General features: G+C 62.0%; 3 protein-coding genes across 4 annotated transcripts in view; 2 read left to right on the top strand and 1 right to left on the bottom strand.

The window, feature by feature from the left end:
* Nucleotides 1-456: 456 nt before the first annotated feature.
* Nucleotides 457-5,254, bottom strand: KXD1 (KxDL motif containing 1). The gene is made up of 5 exons (XM_019538357.1): nt 5,155-5,254; nt 4,955-5,067; nt 3,189-3,341; nt 2,088-2,134; nt 457-1,698 (listed from the first exon to the last, which is right to left on the bottom strand). The coding sequence occupies exons 2-5, from the start codon at nt 5,047-5,049 to the stop codon at nt 1,463-1,465; spliced, it is 531 nt and encodes a 176-aa protein (XP_019393902.1). The 5' UTR covers nt 5,050-5,067; nt 5,155-5,254; the 3' UTR covers nt 457-1,462.
* Nucleotides 5,255-5,610: 356 nt separating this feature from the next.
* Nucleotides 5,611-14,362, top strand: FKBP8 (FK506 binding protein 8). Its single transcript, XM_019538355.1, has 9 exons — nt 5,611-5,701; nt 6,358-6,639; nt 6,753-6,922; nt 7,329-7,417; nt 7,881-8,098; nt 8,696-8,868; nt 9,021-9,098; nt 12,436-12,573; nt 13,032-14,362. Exons 1-9 carry the CDS (start codon nt 5,626-5,628, stop codon nt 13,116-13,118), a joined length of 1,311 nt encoding a protein of 436 aa, XP_019393900.1. The 5' UTR covers nt 5,611-5,625; the 3' UTR covers nt 13,119-14,362.
* A 2,046-nt stretch (nt 14,363-16,408) lies between these two features.
* ELL (elongation factor for RNA polymerase II) overlaps nt 16,409-16,597 on the top strand; it is a 61,138-nt gene continuing 60,949 nt past the window's right edge. For both annotated transcript variants that reach the window (XM_019538360.1, XM_019538361.1), the window contains exon 1: nt 16,409-16,572. In XM_019538360.1, coding sequence (XP_019393905.1) covers nt 16,438-16,572 — 135 coding nt within the window. In that variant the 5' untranslated portion in view covers nt 16,409-16,437. The remainder of the gene's footprint in view (nt 16,573-16,597) is intronic.

The raw sequence follows: 16,597 nt of genomic DNA on the forward strand, positions 1-16,597 counted from the left end.
CCTCCAGTGTTCAAGCAGTTACTTCTGCACGCGCACGTGTCCCCTTTCACAGACGGTACAGGGGAGGCTGGCTGCACAGCACTGCCCTTGGAAACAATCCGTTGCAGCCTGGCTTTCATCCTGGTGGCTGCTCTCCCATTATTTGCCCCTCCAACCCACCTCATCTCCCCCCACAACGTGCCACGGGAGTGACCGTTCCAGATTAGGAACTAATCTGAGCAGTAATCACATGGCAAGAGGTTGGGCAACGCACTTGGAGCAGTGAAGGAGAGAGGCAGTTTATGAATCTGGCGAGATCCCTTTTGCTGGCACGCACAGGTTTTGGCAGCTTAGTGATGGGAGTTGGACACAGGATTATTCTTGACTTATGTGAAAGATCTTCATGGTAGTTTAAGGGGGGGCCTAACCCTCTTACTACAAGAGCTCCTGAATCATGTATTAGTAGCGAGGCCAAGACAGGGTGCAGATGGATCATTTATTGAGGGATTTGCGCGGTTGGGTTATTTTCTCCACTGTTGTACAAAAATATTTGCTTTCAAATCTCCCCAGGGCCAGAGGAGCCTTCCCCCTGCACCCCTGGGCCACATGCAGGTTGTGCTGTGGGCATGGATGAGGGTGACACTAGGGACACACACAAAAGGCAGACGTGCCCAGACAGCCCCTGTGCCAGCAAGGGCACGGGGGGAAATACGCAAATACAAGCACTCGGAGCCTTGCGGCGACACACGGGGAGCGTGAGCTGCAGCCGTGGCCTGGTCAGAGCCTGCCAGCTGCCAGGTCTCTGCTAAGCAGCGTATGTGCGGTTAGAAAAGCGGCCCTCACACAGCAACGGGGCAGCAGAGCACCGGGGAGAGGAGCCAGGTTCCACGCAGCGGCTGAACACGCACAGGGCTACAGGAAGCACTGGCTTGTGGCTTACATTTGCCCTGTCTACGGGGCCATTTTGCTACCATAAAGGAGAGCATTTCCCCAGGACGGAAGCAGCTCTTGCTTCCCATGCATACCCCTCCTGCCCGCTGCAGCAGAGCCCTGTACCAGGCCAACAGGAGGGCTGCCAGATTGACATGCACTGCAAGTTACAGAGGCTGAGATGGGTGAGAAACAGTAAATTCTGTAAGAAAAGGACACGCACAGAAGCTGTTGAGAGCACAAGACCCCTGTTTCCAAGGAACTAAACATCCCAACCCGCCCACTGGGGCTTCTGCTCTCTCCTGAACACGCAAATGCAAACAGATAAAGACATTTCAATCCATTTACTCGCCCACCCCAGGTAGGCTTGGGGGTTGCGATCAGATGACGGCAGGTAGAAAGACAGGGACCTTCCTCTGCTGGACCTTCACTTCCCCTCCCCAGAAATTAAATGGTCAAGGAAACACACGAATATAAATACAGGCCAGGAAGTCCATGGGTGCTGCACAGTTCAGGCGGCTGATTGGGCTCGTGCCATACATTCCCGACACCCTTAGTCCAGGTCATGGGCCGTTTCGTCATCTGTAAGACTCTGTCCGTTGACAGCCGGTGAATCATACTGGCTTTGTGACAAATCCTCAAAATCCTGACTCATGGTTGGAGAAATAATGTCGGGGCTTGTGTCACAGGACTCTGTGCTCTGTTCAGAGGTAGCAATTGTCGTTGCTGTGCTTTTGGGAATAGGATCGAAATCATCATCATCTTCCAGAATTGGAGATTCGTGAATATCTGAAAGAAGAGACAAGTTCTGTACTTCCGCTGCTCACACCACCTGGAAGGAGTGGGCAGCTTCCCGGTATTGCCCCAGGTGCCGCTCACGTTAACTCAGAGTAAGTGGCAGTCCAGCAAAAGCACAAGGATCTCAAGTGTGAAATTCTGGCTGCTTTGCAACCCCCTCCCCCAGGTCCCAACCCCCATCTTTGCTGGGTGTCATGGAGGCATCCAACAAGGAAACTAGAGACTCCAACTGGAGTCAGATGCTGGCACAAGCCTGCATCCCTCTTCACTTTTTGCTCTGAAATCCTGAGATTCGAGCATAGCAGGTCATGTTTTTTCAGACTTCTCAATTTGCGAGGAAATCAACAAAGGTGCAAGTCAAACAACAAGAAGACACTCACTGCTGAAAGCCTCTGGGTATTGTTTAGCTAACTTCCCTTTCAGAGTCCTGTAAAAAAAGGGAAAGAGAGAGACGCACTTCAACGATGCCCTGCACATGCACTAACCAATCAGCAGCTGCACGTTCAACCCAACCAGCTTTTAACTAGCCCTTTTTTAAATGAAACCTTAAGGCAGATGAAGGTAAAATGCCCTCGTGCAGCAATGTTTGGCCTGCAGCACAAACACAAACTTTAACACCAGCCGGTAATGAGCTCTGGGCCCCACTTAAAGTGAGGCATGAAGCGTCACCATCTTGGTTAAATCTCCTTTCACCACCTGTTCCCCAAGAGGAAGTTTGTATTTGCAGCAGCTTTTCATTAAGTTTTGCAGCAAGTGCTAAGGGAGGCCAAAGTCCTTCCCTCTCTCCTTCCCTCAGGAAGGGGCTCCGCTCCAGGGCTGAGAGGTTTCGCATGACCACTCAGGGCACGTCCATCAGTACTCCCCATGCTGCTCGTCCCACTTTAGGCATTTAGCCGTTGTGCATGTTCCATTTCTCAACCTACCTGTTGTAAATCAGCAAAACCACCACAGCTTTACAGAACTGCAGCAGCCTCGTGACACCACCACCTCAGCAAAGACAAGGCTTTCCCCAGAGTAAAAGCCTAGAGGTTTTCAAGTGGCCTGTATTGCTTCTCTAGACCTTCCAACCAAGGCCCTCAAATCCCTCTGCGCACATTCAAGCCTCACAACTCCTCCAAGGTGGGTCTCAACCATCTTAATTGTACACAGGGACCAAGAGGTGAAGTAACTGGATCAGTCACGCAAAGACTGAATATTGGGAGTAGCAGCACAACCCCCACTGCTCCCTTCCCACTCCCTCCAAGTTCTTGTCCGGCAAAGCAGAAGTGCTTTGTGTGTCCCTGTTGGTGCGACCCTCCTGAGCTCCCCCTCAAAGGGTCCGAGGCCGAGATTCCTGTCTCCTTCGAGACACCGTGTCCCAACAACCTGCTTGGGTGGGGGCATGTGGCAGGACTCCCTTGTAGTTCTATCCCCCACCCCACACCCGGGAGGCACTGCACCCGCATGCAGCTCCCCCCACAGCTCTCGAAACGGGACCCCACCTGATTCTCCGGAAGATACTATCTAGATCTTTCTTCATCTCCACCAGCGTCCTGGTGTGATGCAGGAATCGCTCGTTCATCTGCTGCATGCGAACATTGGACAGGTTATTAAAGTTGAGCAGCATCTCATTGGTTTTCTCAAATCGATCCAGCCTAGTTTGGGGAGAAGGAGACATGCAGAATTTGTCCACATGTTCTCAGAGACAAAACGCAACCAGACCAGGCTCTCCACGTTTAGCTCCAAACAACCCGCCAACCCCTAAGCCAAAGCAAGAAAACAATGGTCCGTCTTGTCCTTGAACAGGTGTTGAAACTCTGACAGCTGCGTTTCTGCCAGAAGAGCCACATATACAGGTTTGTACCCTGCCAAGGACCCCAAGAAGCTATCATTGTTTTTGGTCTGCAGTTCTCAGAACAAAACCAAAGCCCAAACTAGCCTCTACCAAGGGGAAGTTACCAGAAAAAATGGGCAAAACCCCCAAAAGCAGTAAGAAGGAGGAGAAACAAAGGACAGAGACAAACCAGCGTAATAGTTTCATAGTTTCTAGGGTCGGAAGGGACCTGAGCAGATCATCGAGTCCAACCCCCTGCCATGGCAGGAAAGAATACTGGGGTCAAACGACCCCCAGCAAGGTGTGCATCTAACCTCCTCTTAAACACCCCCAGGGTAGGAGCCTGCACCACTTGTCTTTGAAGTTGCTTCCAAACCCTAGCCGCCCTGACCATGAAGTTGCGCCTCCTGATATCTAACCTAAACCTACCCTCTGCCAGCTTGTGACCATTATTCCTGGTCACTCCTGGCAGTGCTCGGGAGAACAGGGACTCCCCCAATGCCTGCTGGTCCCCCCTGACTAGTTTGTAACAGGCCACTAGATCCCCCCTCCGCCTTCTCTTGTGGAGGCTGAACAGGTTCAGGTCCCGTAGCCTCTTCTCATAGGGCCTGCCCTGCTGCCCCCTGTCCATGCGAGTGGCCTCCTCTGGACCCTCTCCATGCTGTCCACATCCCCCCTGGAGTGCAGCGCCCAGAACTGGACGCAGTCCTCCAGCTGCGGCCTGACCAGTGCCGCATAGAGGGGGAGGATCACCTCCCTGGACCTGCTCGAGATGCATCTGTGGATGCATGACAAGGTGCGGTTGGCCTTCCTAACTGCCTCCCCACACTGCCAGCCCATGTTCATCTTGGAGTCAATGATGACCCCCAGATCCCTTTCCGCCTCCGTGCTGACAAGAGGGGAGTTCCCCAACCTGTAGGTATGGTGCCGGTTGTTCCTCCCCAGGTGCATCACCTTGCACTTGTCTGTGTTGAAACCCATCCTATTCTCGTCCGCCCACCCTTGTAACCTGTCTAGGTCCGATGGTAGCCTGTTGCACCCTTCCAGTGTGCCCACATCCCCCTGTAATGAGGGAAGGCAGACTTTTCCCACCTAAAATCCTGATTTTGTCCTACAGCGACGGGGGCAACTAATGGCCCTGCAGAGCGCTGGCCCGTTCGTCCCCTAGCCCAGCGTAACCAAGGGCAACGATGGAGGTTTTCCCACCGCCTCCTGCCCAGCCCTGCCCCGCCCTCCCTGCCCAGGGCTGGCTTGGGCCTCCCGAACCAGAATGAGGCCTCGAAAGTGGCGGAACGGACCTGCCACGCGGCCTCCCGCGAATCCTCAGGAGTGACCGGCAGGCACTGCCCCGCGGCGAGGGCGGAGGGAGGGGTCCCACCTCCCCGGAGCAGGCAGGGACGCTGCTGCTGCTGCCGATCCCTCTCCAGGACTCACATGTTCTTCTGGGCCAAGATGATGGCGTTGACGTCCTCAACGTTCACCATGCTGAGCACCCGGCTGCAGAACACGTCAGAGGCCGTGGGCTCCATCGCCCCGTCGGCTGCCGCCTGGGGAGACACGGGGGTCCCGGGGAGGCCTCACGGGGCAGCCCCCCACGGCAAATCACCTGCCCCCCTCCCCTCCTGCGGGCGCACCTGTCCGCCCCCGCGGCCTTCACATGGCGGCGCCCGGCGCGGGGCAGCTCGTGGGGTCCCCAAGCTGGAGCCGAACTTCCGGGATCAGGGGTCACGCGTGCGTAACCCGCGGCGCGCCGCACGGAGCCGCCGCTGCAGGCGGCGCTCTAGCCCGCGGTCCTCCCGACTCGTCCCCCCGCGAGGGCGTGGTGGAAGGCAGCGAGACGCCACCAGGGGGCGGGGCTTCACGCGTGTCCGGCACCGCGGGGCGTGGGCAGCCGCGGGCTGGGGGAGCGAGGCGCTGCCTCCTTGTGCGGGGGGGGGCATCAAAGCAGCACGGAGAGGTGGAACAACAAATCGGGGGCGGGGCGGGGTGGGGCGTCCCCTCGGGGCTCCGGGCCCAGCTGGGACTCACCTGTTGCTGCCCCATGAGCGGTGACGGCCCCTTTAAGGGGGGCTCCACCCCCCGCGTGATAGTGGCCCCGCCCGCCAATGGCAGCCGCGTTCTGGGGTCAGCTGAGCCAATGGGAGGAGGGGGCGGGGCTCGAGCAGCTGACTGCCGGGGCCGGTGGGTGCTGGGGGTCGCGGGCGCACGTGGCCGAGGGGCTGCGGCCCGGGGGCCGGGGACCCCGGGGCTGCACCCCCGCTCCTGCGGGAGCCTGCCCCAGCAGTGCCCGGGGGGGAGCCCGCCGCCACCAGTCCCTCCCAACTCCTTCTGCTGCCTGCCCAGCACCCCAGGCCGCCTCTTCCCGCTGCCTGTCCCCGCGGGGGGCTGCCGCCTGGCAGCTGCCGGTGCCTTCCCGCCGCGCCGCGTCGCAGCCTAAGCCGGAGCAGCGAGAGGTCCGGGCCTGGCGGGGCTGCGCAGGTTTTCCGTCTCGTGCTGCCGGGGCGTTGCGTGTGGCCCGTCGCACGCTGCCTGGCGCGCAGCCCCCTGCCTGCGGGGTGGGGGTCGCGACGGGTCTCTGAGCGTGGAGCGATGCCGCCTGCGCCAGCACTCGGTGGAGTCACTTGCAGCTTCCCCGGTGCTCGTGGTGCCGTCACGGGCCCGCGCCGCTCCGGCCCGCCGCAGACTGAGAGGCTGCAGAGCGGCGTGCCCTTGCTGCAGCTGGGGTCGTTTCTCCGCCGAGCGCCTGGCTCCAAACTCCGAGTTCTTCCCCTCGGCTGCCTCTCCATCCTCGAGCTGCAGCTCCGACCTAACCCAGCCCCCTCCTCCTGCCTCCCCAGGTCGCTCGCGCCGCGCTGCCATGGCTTCCGGAGGGGAGGAGCCGGCCGGCAGCTCCCTGGACCGCTGCTCCCCCGACCAGGCCAAGGCCAGCGCCTCCATGCTGGACAGCGGGGAGGACTTTGAGGTCCTAGACGAGGAGGAGGAGGAGGACCTGAGTGAACTCCCCCCTTTGGAGGATGTCGGGAAAGGGAAGGAGGGCGTGCAGGCTTCGGGGCCAGAGCCTGCCGGGGAGGGGGCGGGCGAGGAGCCACCGGCAGCTGAGGAGTGGCTGGATGTCTTGGGTGAGTGCCTAGTAGCGTGGGGCTCGCTCCCAGGCGAGGGCGTGAATGTGCTGGGATCAGGTGAGCGGTGCGGGCATTTCCCTCACCCTCTCCTGTCTCCCCTCTGTGCCCAGGGAACGGCCTGCTCAAGAAGAAGACCCTGGTGCCTGGCCAGGGCGTGGAGAGCCGGCCGCGCAAAGGCCAGAACGTGACCGTGCGGCTCAGGATGATGCTGGAGGACGGCAGTGTGGTGGAGGAGAACCCCGGCCTCACCTTCACCCTGGGAGACTGCGACGTCCTGCAGGTGAGCACGGGGCCCTGCACGGAGCCTGGCTTGCTGACATGGGAACGCTGGAGCCCGTCCGCTGCCACGTCCAGTCTAGTCCCCTGCTGCCCCAGCACCAGGTGCCTCCTGCCCTGCAGTGCCCCTTGCCCCACGCTGCTCCTGCTAAGAGGAGGGCTGCTGATGAAGGGACATGAGGGCTCATGCTCCCATCACCATCGTGCCCTATGCTGAGCTGTGGGGTCCCTCACTGCCCCTGCAGTCTGGGAGCTGGGCCCTGAGCATGTCCTGGACCCGCTGCAGCACTGGGCTGGTGGACGGACCCCGCTGCTGCTCTGCTCTCCCACCCCCACCGTGGCTTCCCCCAGGGCCTTCTGCTCCTGACGGGGGAGTGCCCCCCTAACCTCTCCCCTCCCGGCTCCTGCAGGCGCTAGACCTGTGCACGCAGCTTCTGGAGACGGGAGAGATGGCCTCGATCGTGTCTGATGCAAAGTACTGCTACGGCCCCCAGGGCAGGTGAGCACAGGGGCTGGGTGGACCCTTCGTCCCTGCGGGGGCCTCGGGGTGGCAGGGCCAGGTGTGGCCCTGGGTACCTGCAGAGCTGCCACCAGGACAGTCTCCCCGGGGGGCTGTGGAGTGAGCGGCTGGTCTTGGTCTGTCCTGATTAGCCCCCTTGGCAGCTGGCCCAGGTGTGAGTGTGTCACGGGCCCAGCGCTGCTTCACCTTTGTGGGGTGAGGTTTCTGCAGGCCGGCAGTGGTCTCCAGAGCTGTACAGTGGCACTAATGCCACATGGCTCATGCACGGGGAGGTGCACGCGAGCGATACCAGGTGCCGGGGCTCTGCTGGGCGGAGGTTGGCTGTGCTTGAGACTGAGCTGCTGAATGGGCCTGAGCGGCCCAGGGGGTCTGTAGCCACAGCTTGGCCTGTCCTGCGCCGTGTTGCACGAGAGGCGTCAGCGTGTCCCTTCCCTCCGAGCAGGAGCCCTGACATCCCGCCCAACGCCGCCCTCACTCTGGAGGTGGAGCTGCTGGCCGTGCAGGACGCCCCCGACCTGGAGCTGCTCAGCGGGAGGGCCAAGATCAAACTGGCCAACCGCAAGCGGGAGCGCGGGAACTTCTACTACCAGCAGGCTGACTACGTGCTGGCCATTAACTCCTATGACATTGCCCTCAGGGTCATCGGCTCCAGCTCCAAAGGTGCCTGCCTGCTTCGGCTCGCTGGCTCCTGTCTTGGTGGAGACGGCAGGGGTTGCTGGGGGGGCCTTGCTTGGTGGGGGTGGAGTCAGCTGGGGCCCGAGTGAGTTCTGCCTGCACCATCCCCAGACTGTTTCCAGGCTCCAGCGCTCTGGCCCTCTAGCTACAGACATGGTGAGCAGCTGTCTTCTTCCTGAGGCATCTTCTCAAGGCAGCCTCATGCCAGGGTCCTTGCCTTCCCCTGCATCATGTTCTCCCTTCTTTCCAGTCCCTCTAAAGCCCATGAGTTCCTCCCCAGCTCACGGGTGTCACCGCCTGTCCCTGCGGCCTGGTCCCTGCGGCCACCTCGTACTGATGTGAGGTTTGTTCTCTGCCAAGTGAGACTGCTCAGGCTCCTCTCCACCTGCACCAGGCCAGGCAGCCTCCCAGCAGGTCCCCAGGGAAACCCATGCAGTCCTTGCTGGGTGCAGCTGGGCTCTGCTGCAGCATATAAAGCGTGGTGACCGGTCCCCCTGGTGCTCAAGCCATGATGGGAAGCAGCTGTACTCTCTGCAACCAGTGCCTCTGCCCACGTCTAACTGGGCTCCATACTCTTTGCAGTTGACTTCAGCCCTGAGGAGGAGGCCGAGTTGTTGGAGGTGAAGGTGAAATGCCTCAACAACCTGGCAGCCTCTCAGCTCAAGTTGGACCATTACGAGGCTGCCCTGAAATCTTGCAACTTGGTCCTGGAGCACCAGCCGGAGAACATCAAGGCACTTTTCCGAAAGGGAAAGGTGAGGGTGGGTTGGGGCAGGGTGCTCTGAGGGTCTCGGCAGGCTGCCTCCCTCCTTCCTGGGCCTTCAGTGCCAGGACCCCGGGTGCAGCCATGTGTGGTAGGGCTAGGGGCAGCTCAGAGCTCCTCTGTGAACTATGCATCCTTCCCCAGGTCCTGGCTCAGCAGGGCGAGTACAGCCAAGCCATCCCCATCCTGAAGGCAGCACTGAAGCTGGAGCCCTCCAACAAGGTGGGTGTCTGTCCTGTTGCCAGCTGGGGCTGGGCTGTGTGGCCACAGCAGGGCTGGGAATGAGAGACGCTGCCAGGATCTGCCCCCGGGGCTGTTGCTGCCAGGAGCCTCAACGCTCGTGCTGGGCATTGCGGCTCTGCTCCTGCAAGACCCGTGTACCTGCTTGCTGGGGGCTCCTTGTTCTTGCTTGTTAGCTCCCCAGTGCACCTTTCCCGCCTCCAGGGTGCTGTGGAGCTCTGCATGCGGGGCTCTCTGGGGGTCAGAGCCAAGCTGGCACTGCCTGGGGTTAGTGAGCTGACCTCCTGGGTTTCCTCGCTGCAGTCCTGAAATTCCTCTTGCCTCCTTCGCTGCTCCCCGCAGGGCTCTCTGCCAGCTCTGGGCTTTGTGAAAGATCACCCTACACTTGCGGTCCCAGCCCCTGCAGCTTCCACCAGGTCCTCCAGGGTCCAGGGCCACGGCAGGAGCCAGCCATGGCATGCACACATCCAGACACATGTGGGTCAGAGCTGTGCGTTGCTCTGGGCATAGGCTCTTCTCCTCTGTGGGAGTTTCCATTGCTTTATTTATTGGCATTTCACTGCAACCTATTCCTGACTCCACCTTCCCATAGCACGTGACAGCCAAAATCAGGATGAGGTCCTGCCACACCCAGTGCTGAACACACATGGTGGGCGAGCAGCCCCTTTCCTGTGGAGCATGCACTGTTGTGGCATGTGCCAGGCTCAAGAGCAGGCATGTTCGTAACTCAAGTTAGTGCGCCAGGTCCTCTGTCCTGAGCTGCTGGCTTGGACCAAGCAATGTGTGGTCTCATCTTCCTGGGGTTTTAGCTCACGTTAGGCAACTCAGGAACTCGTCTTTATGTAGGAGAGAGGAGCTGAAAGAGCAGTTGTGCTGGCTGGAGGGGGAAACCAGCAGCTGAGCATGTGGGATGTGAGCAGTGGTGGAAGCTGGGCTGCCAGCGCTCCCTGCATGCTGTGCGTGTGAGCAGGGACTGCTCAGGGATCTTGTCCCTTTTAATGTGCTTGGAAAGGAAATTACCCAAATGTAGGATGCTGCCATGACCAGTAGAACAAGTACAGCAAAGTGCTGGCTGTGAGGCTGCCAGGGAAGCAGCTGCAATGAACTGGCAGGCAGAGTGACGTAGTTCATGATTTGGTCATGTACGAGATTACAGCCGGTGCAAAACAGCAATCTAATTGCGTAGCTTTGTCCTTCTGGCCCAGAGTAGACTTTGGCTCCTAGGGCTGCCGGTTGGGAACCTGTTGCCTGTTGCAAAACAAGTAAACAACGCTGACGCTCAGACTCCGGTCCTGCACAAGCTGGGCAGGATGCCAGTGCCTCGCTGCCCCTGCATGGCCAGAGACTGCTCTGGCCACGGACCTGCAGCTCGCACAAAAGCCATTGGGCGTCAAGGGCTGCTTTTAGCTGAACGGAGCCGGCTGACAGCCCGGGCCTGGTGGAAGCAGCACGCCCCAGACTGGCCTGCCCTTGCTTGTCGCCGTCCAGAATGCGCCCCCACGATGCGGTGCAATTGGCTCCCCCTTCTCACAGCAGCAGCCGGCTTTTACGTGCGTTCCCTCAGAACCAAAATCTATTCCTGTGAAACAAAAGTGAAAACTTCCATCGGAAGTTCCTGCCCCTCTGTGAGAACCGGAAAGTGAACCCCCCACTTCTCTTCCAAGGCCCCAAAAGAGGAAATCTGGCGGGGGTGGGGGGGAGCCTGCCGTGGCGCACGGTGAAGGGATGGAGGGGAGGCCTGGGCGCGCCCCGCTGCACGGGGCTGTTCCTGGGGGTGGGGGCGCCGTCGCCTGCCCCGAGCAGCCCGGCCCCCAGCAGATGGCGCCGTGCCACCGCCTGAGCCTGGGGCCGGGGCCAAGGATCCGGATGCCTGCCCGGAGGCTCGTGTCCTTCCCGCTCGGGCTCCTCCGGGCCTGCGCCTGCTCTGACGTGGGCTTTGGGAACTGGAGAGCGGCTGCTCGGAAGGAGCTGGGGCCCTGGCCCAGAGCCCGGTGGGGTGCGTGCCAGATGCTGCAGCCTCAAGGGCAGGGTTGAGGGGGGACCGCTTGCAGCACGGGGACCTTCGCAGGGCGTGCTGGTGCAAGAGCTGGGTGTGACTGGCAGCTGGAGTGATGTTCCCAGCTGTGCCGGGGCTGGCCTGCCCCTCGGGGAACCTGGTGGCTTTTACGTTTGCTTCTGGGCGTGCAGTGACCTGTTCTGGAGGGAGCAGATCTCACTCCATATTCTCGGGCCCTGGTGAATGACCATGGCTGCTAAGCAAGCGCAGAAGGTGCTGGGGAGTGCAGCAGGGCTGAGAGGTCCTGCTGGAGTCCAGCTTCACACTGGCTTCCAGGTCTCTGCCTGCTCTGTGCTGCATGGGCAAAAGCTTCTTATTAGTCTTAACACCCCTGGAGACCTCTCTGGGTGACGAGGTTGCTGCCAGGCTCTGCTTCCTGTGAGCTGGATCTTGCCAAGCTTGGTCTGCGGAGGTCAGGCCCTCCCTGTTGTGCTCAGAAAGGCGAGAATCTGAGCTCAGTCAAAACCTGTTCAGAATTGCCTTGCGCTTTGGGGCACGTGAGTGGCAGTGGAGGGAAGGGGATCGAACCCAGCCTGGGCCTCGGTGCAGAGGCAAACCTCGGACTGTCAGGCAGGAGAGCGAGGCTTGGTGCAGCCAGCTCCACTCGTCGGTCGTGCCGAGCACCTACGGAGCCGGCTGCCAGGAGCTCAGGCCCAGGCGTGGCTTCGGTCTCGTGGCGTAAGGTGTGCCGTGCTGATTGTGGCTTCGCCCTGGGAGAGGCTGGAAGCTGCAGGGCCTGTGCTGCCCAGCATGTCCTCGGAGACCATCCTGTGTCCTGTCCTGCCCTCGCTGGAGAGGAGACGCCAGCCCTGCTGGAGTCCCTTGTGCTCTGGAAGGCTGTGCCCTGGCCAGCAGCCCCAGCCAGGCAGGACACGCAGCTGCTTCCTGGGTGCTCGGAGGGACCTGGGGTTGGAGGGGTCTGGCGAGTTCTCACAGATGCAGGCTGGCCTGGGATAGGGTCGAGGTGCTGGAGGAGGGATCCAGGCAGCCTGGGACTGGTGTAAGCCCTGCTGGAGGCGGCCTGGCCGGCAGGGACAAACAGGCTCTGTCCCTGCCATCTCCTGCCCCAGCGATGAGCAGTAGTGAGTGTGTCGGAGCTGCATCGCGCAGCACCCGCAAAACCCGGGGTGGCGCGGGCAGTCCTCGGCCCCCCTGGCACCGAGCTCTGCTCTTCTCTGCATGGAGCTCCTCTCTGTTTGGAGACGGGCTGGGCCAGGGAGAGGGGACTGGTCGTTCCAGTTATGTGCGTGATCTTGTCCCCAGACAATCCACGCAGAGCTCTCCAAGCTGGTGAAGAAGCACGCGGACCAGAAGACTGTGGAGACGGAGATGTACAGAAAGATGCTGGGGAATCCCAGCCCTGGCAGCACCCCTGTTAAATGCAAAGACAAGTCACCCTGGGTGAGTGGCAGGGGTGTGCAGACACGGGGAGGGGAGGACACATGTCATCTCCTCCATGGTCTCTGGTGGGTGGTAGCTCACTGTGGGCCCACTCCTTTGTGCCCGGGGTGCAGTGTCCAGGCGCATGTGGACATCCTCGTCTTGTGCCTGCTGGAGCGCTCCTGGCTCACCGCAGGAAAACAGAGCTGCTGCTTTGCTTCTGGCGGCAGTGCCAGCTGGAGAGATCGGGCCTCTGATCGAAGTGGTTGCCTGTGCTGAGATCCTCCAGTTGGCAGGCAGAGGAGTTCTGGCTGCGGTGTCTCGGCCGCAGCTTGGGAGCGGGGTTGCTAGTCCAAGAGCAGCCTGGGACTGGCCCCTTGTGCTCCCCACCTGCTGGAGCAGGCCTCTCTGCTGGGCCAGGGTGTGCTGAGGAGGGCTCCATGTCCGGCCGTGCTCATCGGTACTTTCATTCCCTCCAGTCGATTCCCTGGAAGTGGCTCTTTGGCGCGACGGCTGTGGCGCTGGGTGGTGTGGCCTTGTCGGTTGTCATCGCTGCCAGGAACTGATGCCGGTCTGTGAGAGGCCTGGGGAGCAGCTGTGCTGGGCCTGGCAAGGTGAGCTCAGCTCGGTGCAGCGCTCCCTCCCCATGCACTGCCAAAACGACAATGATGATGACGACGACTTCTCTCTGCTGGAGGTGATCGGTGCCCCTGGTGACAGATCCAGCACTCACCCCTGCCCCCTCCTCACACCCGCAGTCGCTCTGCTAGGATGGGAAGCCCTGGCTTATACCTGTATGTAGAGGATAAGAGCCCCAAGTTGCTGCCCAGTCCAGGCACTAAGCCCCTGCCCCAGTCGTGGCTGCTAGGGGTGCTCTGCAGCAGGAGAGGGTGCGAGAGGCTCCCCTGCACAGGGCTGTTGTGACCCCCGCCCCTGCAGCACCTGGTGGCAGTAGAGCAGCCCACGTGGCCCAGCTGGTGCCGCCCGCCGTGGTGTCCTCACCAGGCAAGGAGCAGCACCTGTGCTCGGGTGCAGCTCTTTCTGTGGCCCCAGAAGGAGCAGGGCTGGGAGGGAAGGAGCCCAGGCCAGCCCTGCGTGTGTGGACTGGGGTCCCTGGGCTGGCTGCCCTGCCCTGCCCTGCCTTGGGGGGCTTCTTGGAGCACCCTGGCCCATGGATGCAGCTGGTTGTTGCTAGGTCCAGCAGTGGAGCGAGCGCGGCCTCGGCTGCCTGCCCTAGCCCTGCTAGCGCTGGCCATCCCGGCTGCGCGGCTCCCCCCATAGCGGACTCTAGCATGCTGCTTGATGCTGAGCCCTGCTTCCTGCACAGGGGGTCCCCAGCACCCACCCTAGATGCAGCCTGCTGCTGGAGCAGTGCAGGAGCCGTGAGCCTCCCAGAGCTCTCCAGGAGGGCTGCCTGCATGGGCACACCGCTGGCCCATGCCCCCCACTTCACCAGCCTGCTGGGGCCATGGGAGACGAGCTCAGAGCTGTCCCATGCCCGCGATGCCTGGTGTCAGTCAGAGAGAGCTGGCAGGAACAACCCAGGAGGGGAAGGCCTGAGTGTCCCCACTTCCACCTCCTCCTGGCTGTGTCCTAGGCTCGGCCTCCCGGCATTCCCCCTGCCTGGGCCGCGTGGGGCGTCTCTTTGGCCTTGCAGCTCTCTGGCCAGCTCGGTTCCTGTGCCTGCATTTCCCAGCTGCTCTGTCTCTGTGCTGTGCCCCTGGGGCCCAGCTGCTATCTGTGGACATGGCCCTGCCCTCTCTCCTGACCTCGCTGTGAAACCCCCAATTAAAGGACAGGTCTCACTGCATCTCCTGTGCCCAGGGCCTCTTTATTTCCAGCATAATGCAGCAGGGGCCACAGGGGTGGCAGATTCCTGAAGCCACCCCAGTTTGGTGGCCTGTGTTGCACTGGGTGCAGTGGAGGCTCCTCTAGCCTGCCCAGCAGCATCTCATGTGCCTGGGGGACCCTTGCATGGCACAGACCCGGTGGGTGTTGCTGACCAGCCTTGCCCAGCAGTGGGTGGAGGGCAGCAGAGAAGCCACCAGAAGTGCTGGCAGCAAGGGGTTGCTCTTAACGTCCCTTTGAGCTCCTTGACGTTGCACATCGGCCCTAGAGGTTGCTCCCTGCCCCTACGGCTGCCTGCCTGGAAGTGCAGGGGGAATTCCTTGTTCCTTGCAGCCGGACAGAGCTCCAGGTCCGGCCCCACGCTGTCGTACGTGGAGCCTGGCGCTTGGATGCATGCTGACCCTTGGAGCTGCCCTGCGGCGGCTCTTTAAGTGAGGCTAAGTACGGGGGTCACTGGACCGGCCTGCAATGGACCACAAGAGTGGCAGCTACTCTGTTTGGCCAAGCAAGGGGCCAGCCGGTGGCGGGGTTGAAGCCAGTGCAGCCTCTCCCTTCTAGGCCAGCGCTGGGGGAGGAAGAGGATGCTCTGAAGCCAGTAGCTCACATCTCCCTGTTCACCCAGGGAGGTAACCTGCCCCACAGCCATGGGCTGCTGGAGAGCTCGGTGCTGGTCTGAAGCTCGTTCCAGGGCCCCTGGAGCAGCTCCTAAAGACGCAAGTTAGCCGCGAGTGACTGAGAAGCCAGCCTGCGTCTCTATTGACCCAGCTGCCCAGAGCACCTGGCAGCTCCCACATGTTGTTTACCTGGGGCAGCTGCTCTGTGCCAGCCTGTCGGCTCCAGAAAACTCCTTGAACAGGGCAGAGTGACCGCTGATGGCTGCCCCGCTGCCCGCTACCCTGCCTGTGGTGTGGGGGCAAGAGCCACGGGCCTGCAGCTAGCACCACGCTGGGCAGGGGACCTCAGCAGCTTGGGCTGGGAGCCAGGACCCACTCCAAGGACACCAGCAACGTGATGCACCCGTTTTGAAACTGCTTAGCATAGGTGAGCTCTGGCTTTCTGGTCAAGCGCTGGAGAACCCCAGCTTCGCCTGCTGCTCTCTGGCTGCAGAGGCCGAGCGTAGGACGTGGGAGCACCAATGGCAGCGAGGAGGCAAGGCTGCTTCCCCCTGCCCAGTTTTGCTTCGCTGTCTAGGCAGGGAAGGAAGAGCTTCTCCAAACAGGGGAAGGAAGCAACGCCAACACGGGAGCCATGGTGGGTGCCAGGCCTGCTCCTCCACCACATCCTGTGCTCCGGATAACCCCAGTGCTTAGTCACCCGCCCTCAGGAGGGCGGCACGGCGAGGGCAGCCGGCACGTCCTCCAGCTGGTCCGCCGTGGTCTGCGGCACCGTGCCCAGGCCGGCTCGTGGCCAAGGGGTGCTGGAGCAGATCCGTCTAGCTGCTTCCAGCCCACCCCTCCGACAGCAGAGACACGGGGGGGCGTCCTTGGGGCCCTGGCCCCAGCACCGCGGCGGGGAAGGAGTTCCTGCCGCCGCCAGCCCGCCAGCCCACCCTCCCTTCCCCGAGGCGCAGGCTGGGGGGTGCGCACCTCTCGGGGCTGCTCCGCGCCCCCAGGGAAGGGCACCTGCGTGGGCACACGTAAGGTCACTCCCATGCGGTGCCAGGTGGGCCGCTGCCACCTGCCCAGGGGGGCGGTGCTCAGCGCCCCGGCGGGGTGGCATGAAAGGGCCTTCGAGCAGCGCTGTGCACCCCTCCCACGAGGGCTCTCCGCACCCACCGCGCGGGGCCCGAGCGCACGGCCCCGCCTGGCAGCCTCGTGCGCCCGCCCCACCCTTCACACGTGCTTCCCCGGTGACGCCAGGACTACGCTACCCAGCCGCCCCCGCGGCGCTCTCTCCCCCCTTCCTCCCGGCATCCAATCGGGAGCCCGCGCAGCGCGCCAATCAGCGCGGGGCCGCGGGGGGCGGGGCCGGCCCTCATGAATGATGCAGCAGGGGGCGGGGCCTGGCGGCGCGGCGCGGCGGGGAGACGGTCCCAAGATGGCGGCGCTGCAGGCGGAGCGCGGCTACGGGCTGTCGTGCGGGCGGCTCGGCCGGGGAACGCGCCTCTCTGTCTTCCACGTCAAGCTCACGGACAGCGCCGTGCGCGCCTTCGAGGCCTACCAGGCCTGCAAGGTACGGCCCGCCCGCGCCCCCCAGG

The sequence above is a fragment of the Crocodylus porosus genome, unplaced genomic scaffold, assembly GCF_001723895.1.
Source record: "Crocodylus porosus isolate Cpor-Errol unplaced genomic scaffold, CroPor_comp1, whole genome shotgun sequence".
Taxonomy (NCBI): Eukaryota; Metazoa; Chordata; order Crocodylia; family Crocodylidae; genus Crocodylus; species Crocodylus porosus.

Bases quoted from the DNA above. Each gene is read 5' to 3' on its own strand.
- KXD1 (XM_019538357.1), bottom strand. From the start codon at position 5,049: ATGGAGCCCACGGCCTCTGACGTGTTCTGCAGCCGGGTGCTCAGCATG. The intron at 3,342-4,954 runs GTGAGTCCTGGA...TCCCCAAACTAG, and splicing joins ATCTTGGCCCAGAAGAACAT to GCTGGATCGATTTGAGAAAA. The intron at 2,135-3,188 runs GTGGGGTCCCGT...CTTTTTTTACAG, and splicing joins AGTATCTTCCGGAGAATCAG to GACTCTGAAAGGGAAGTTAG.
- FKBP8 (XM_019538355.1), top strand. From the start codon at position 5,626: ATGGCAGCCGCGTTCTGGGGTCAGCTGAGCCAATGGGAGGAGGGGGCG. The intron at 6,640-6,752 runs GTGAGTGCCTAG...CTCTGTGCCCAG, and splicing joins GGAGTGGCTGGATGTCTTGG to GGAACGGCCTGCTCAAGAAG. The intron at 8,869-9,020 runs GTGAGGGTGGGT...ATCCTTCCCCAG, and splicing joins CACTTTTCCGAAAGGGAAAG to GTCCTGGCTCAGCAGGGCGA.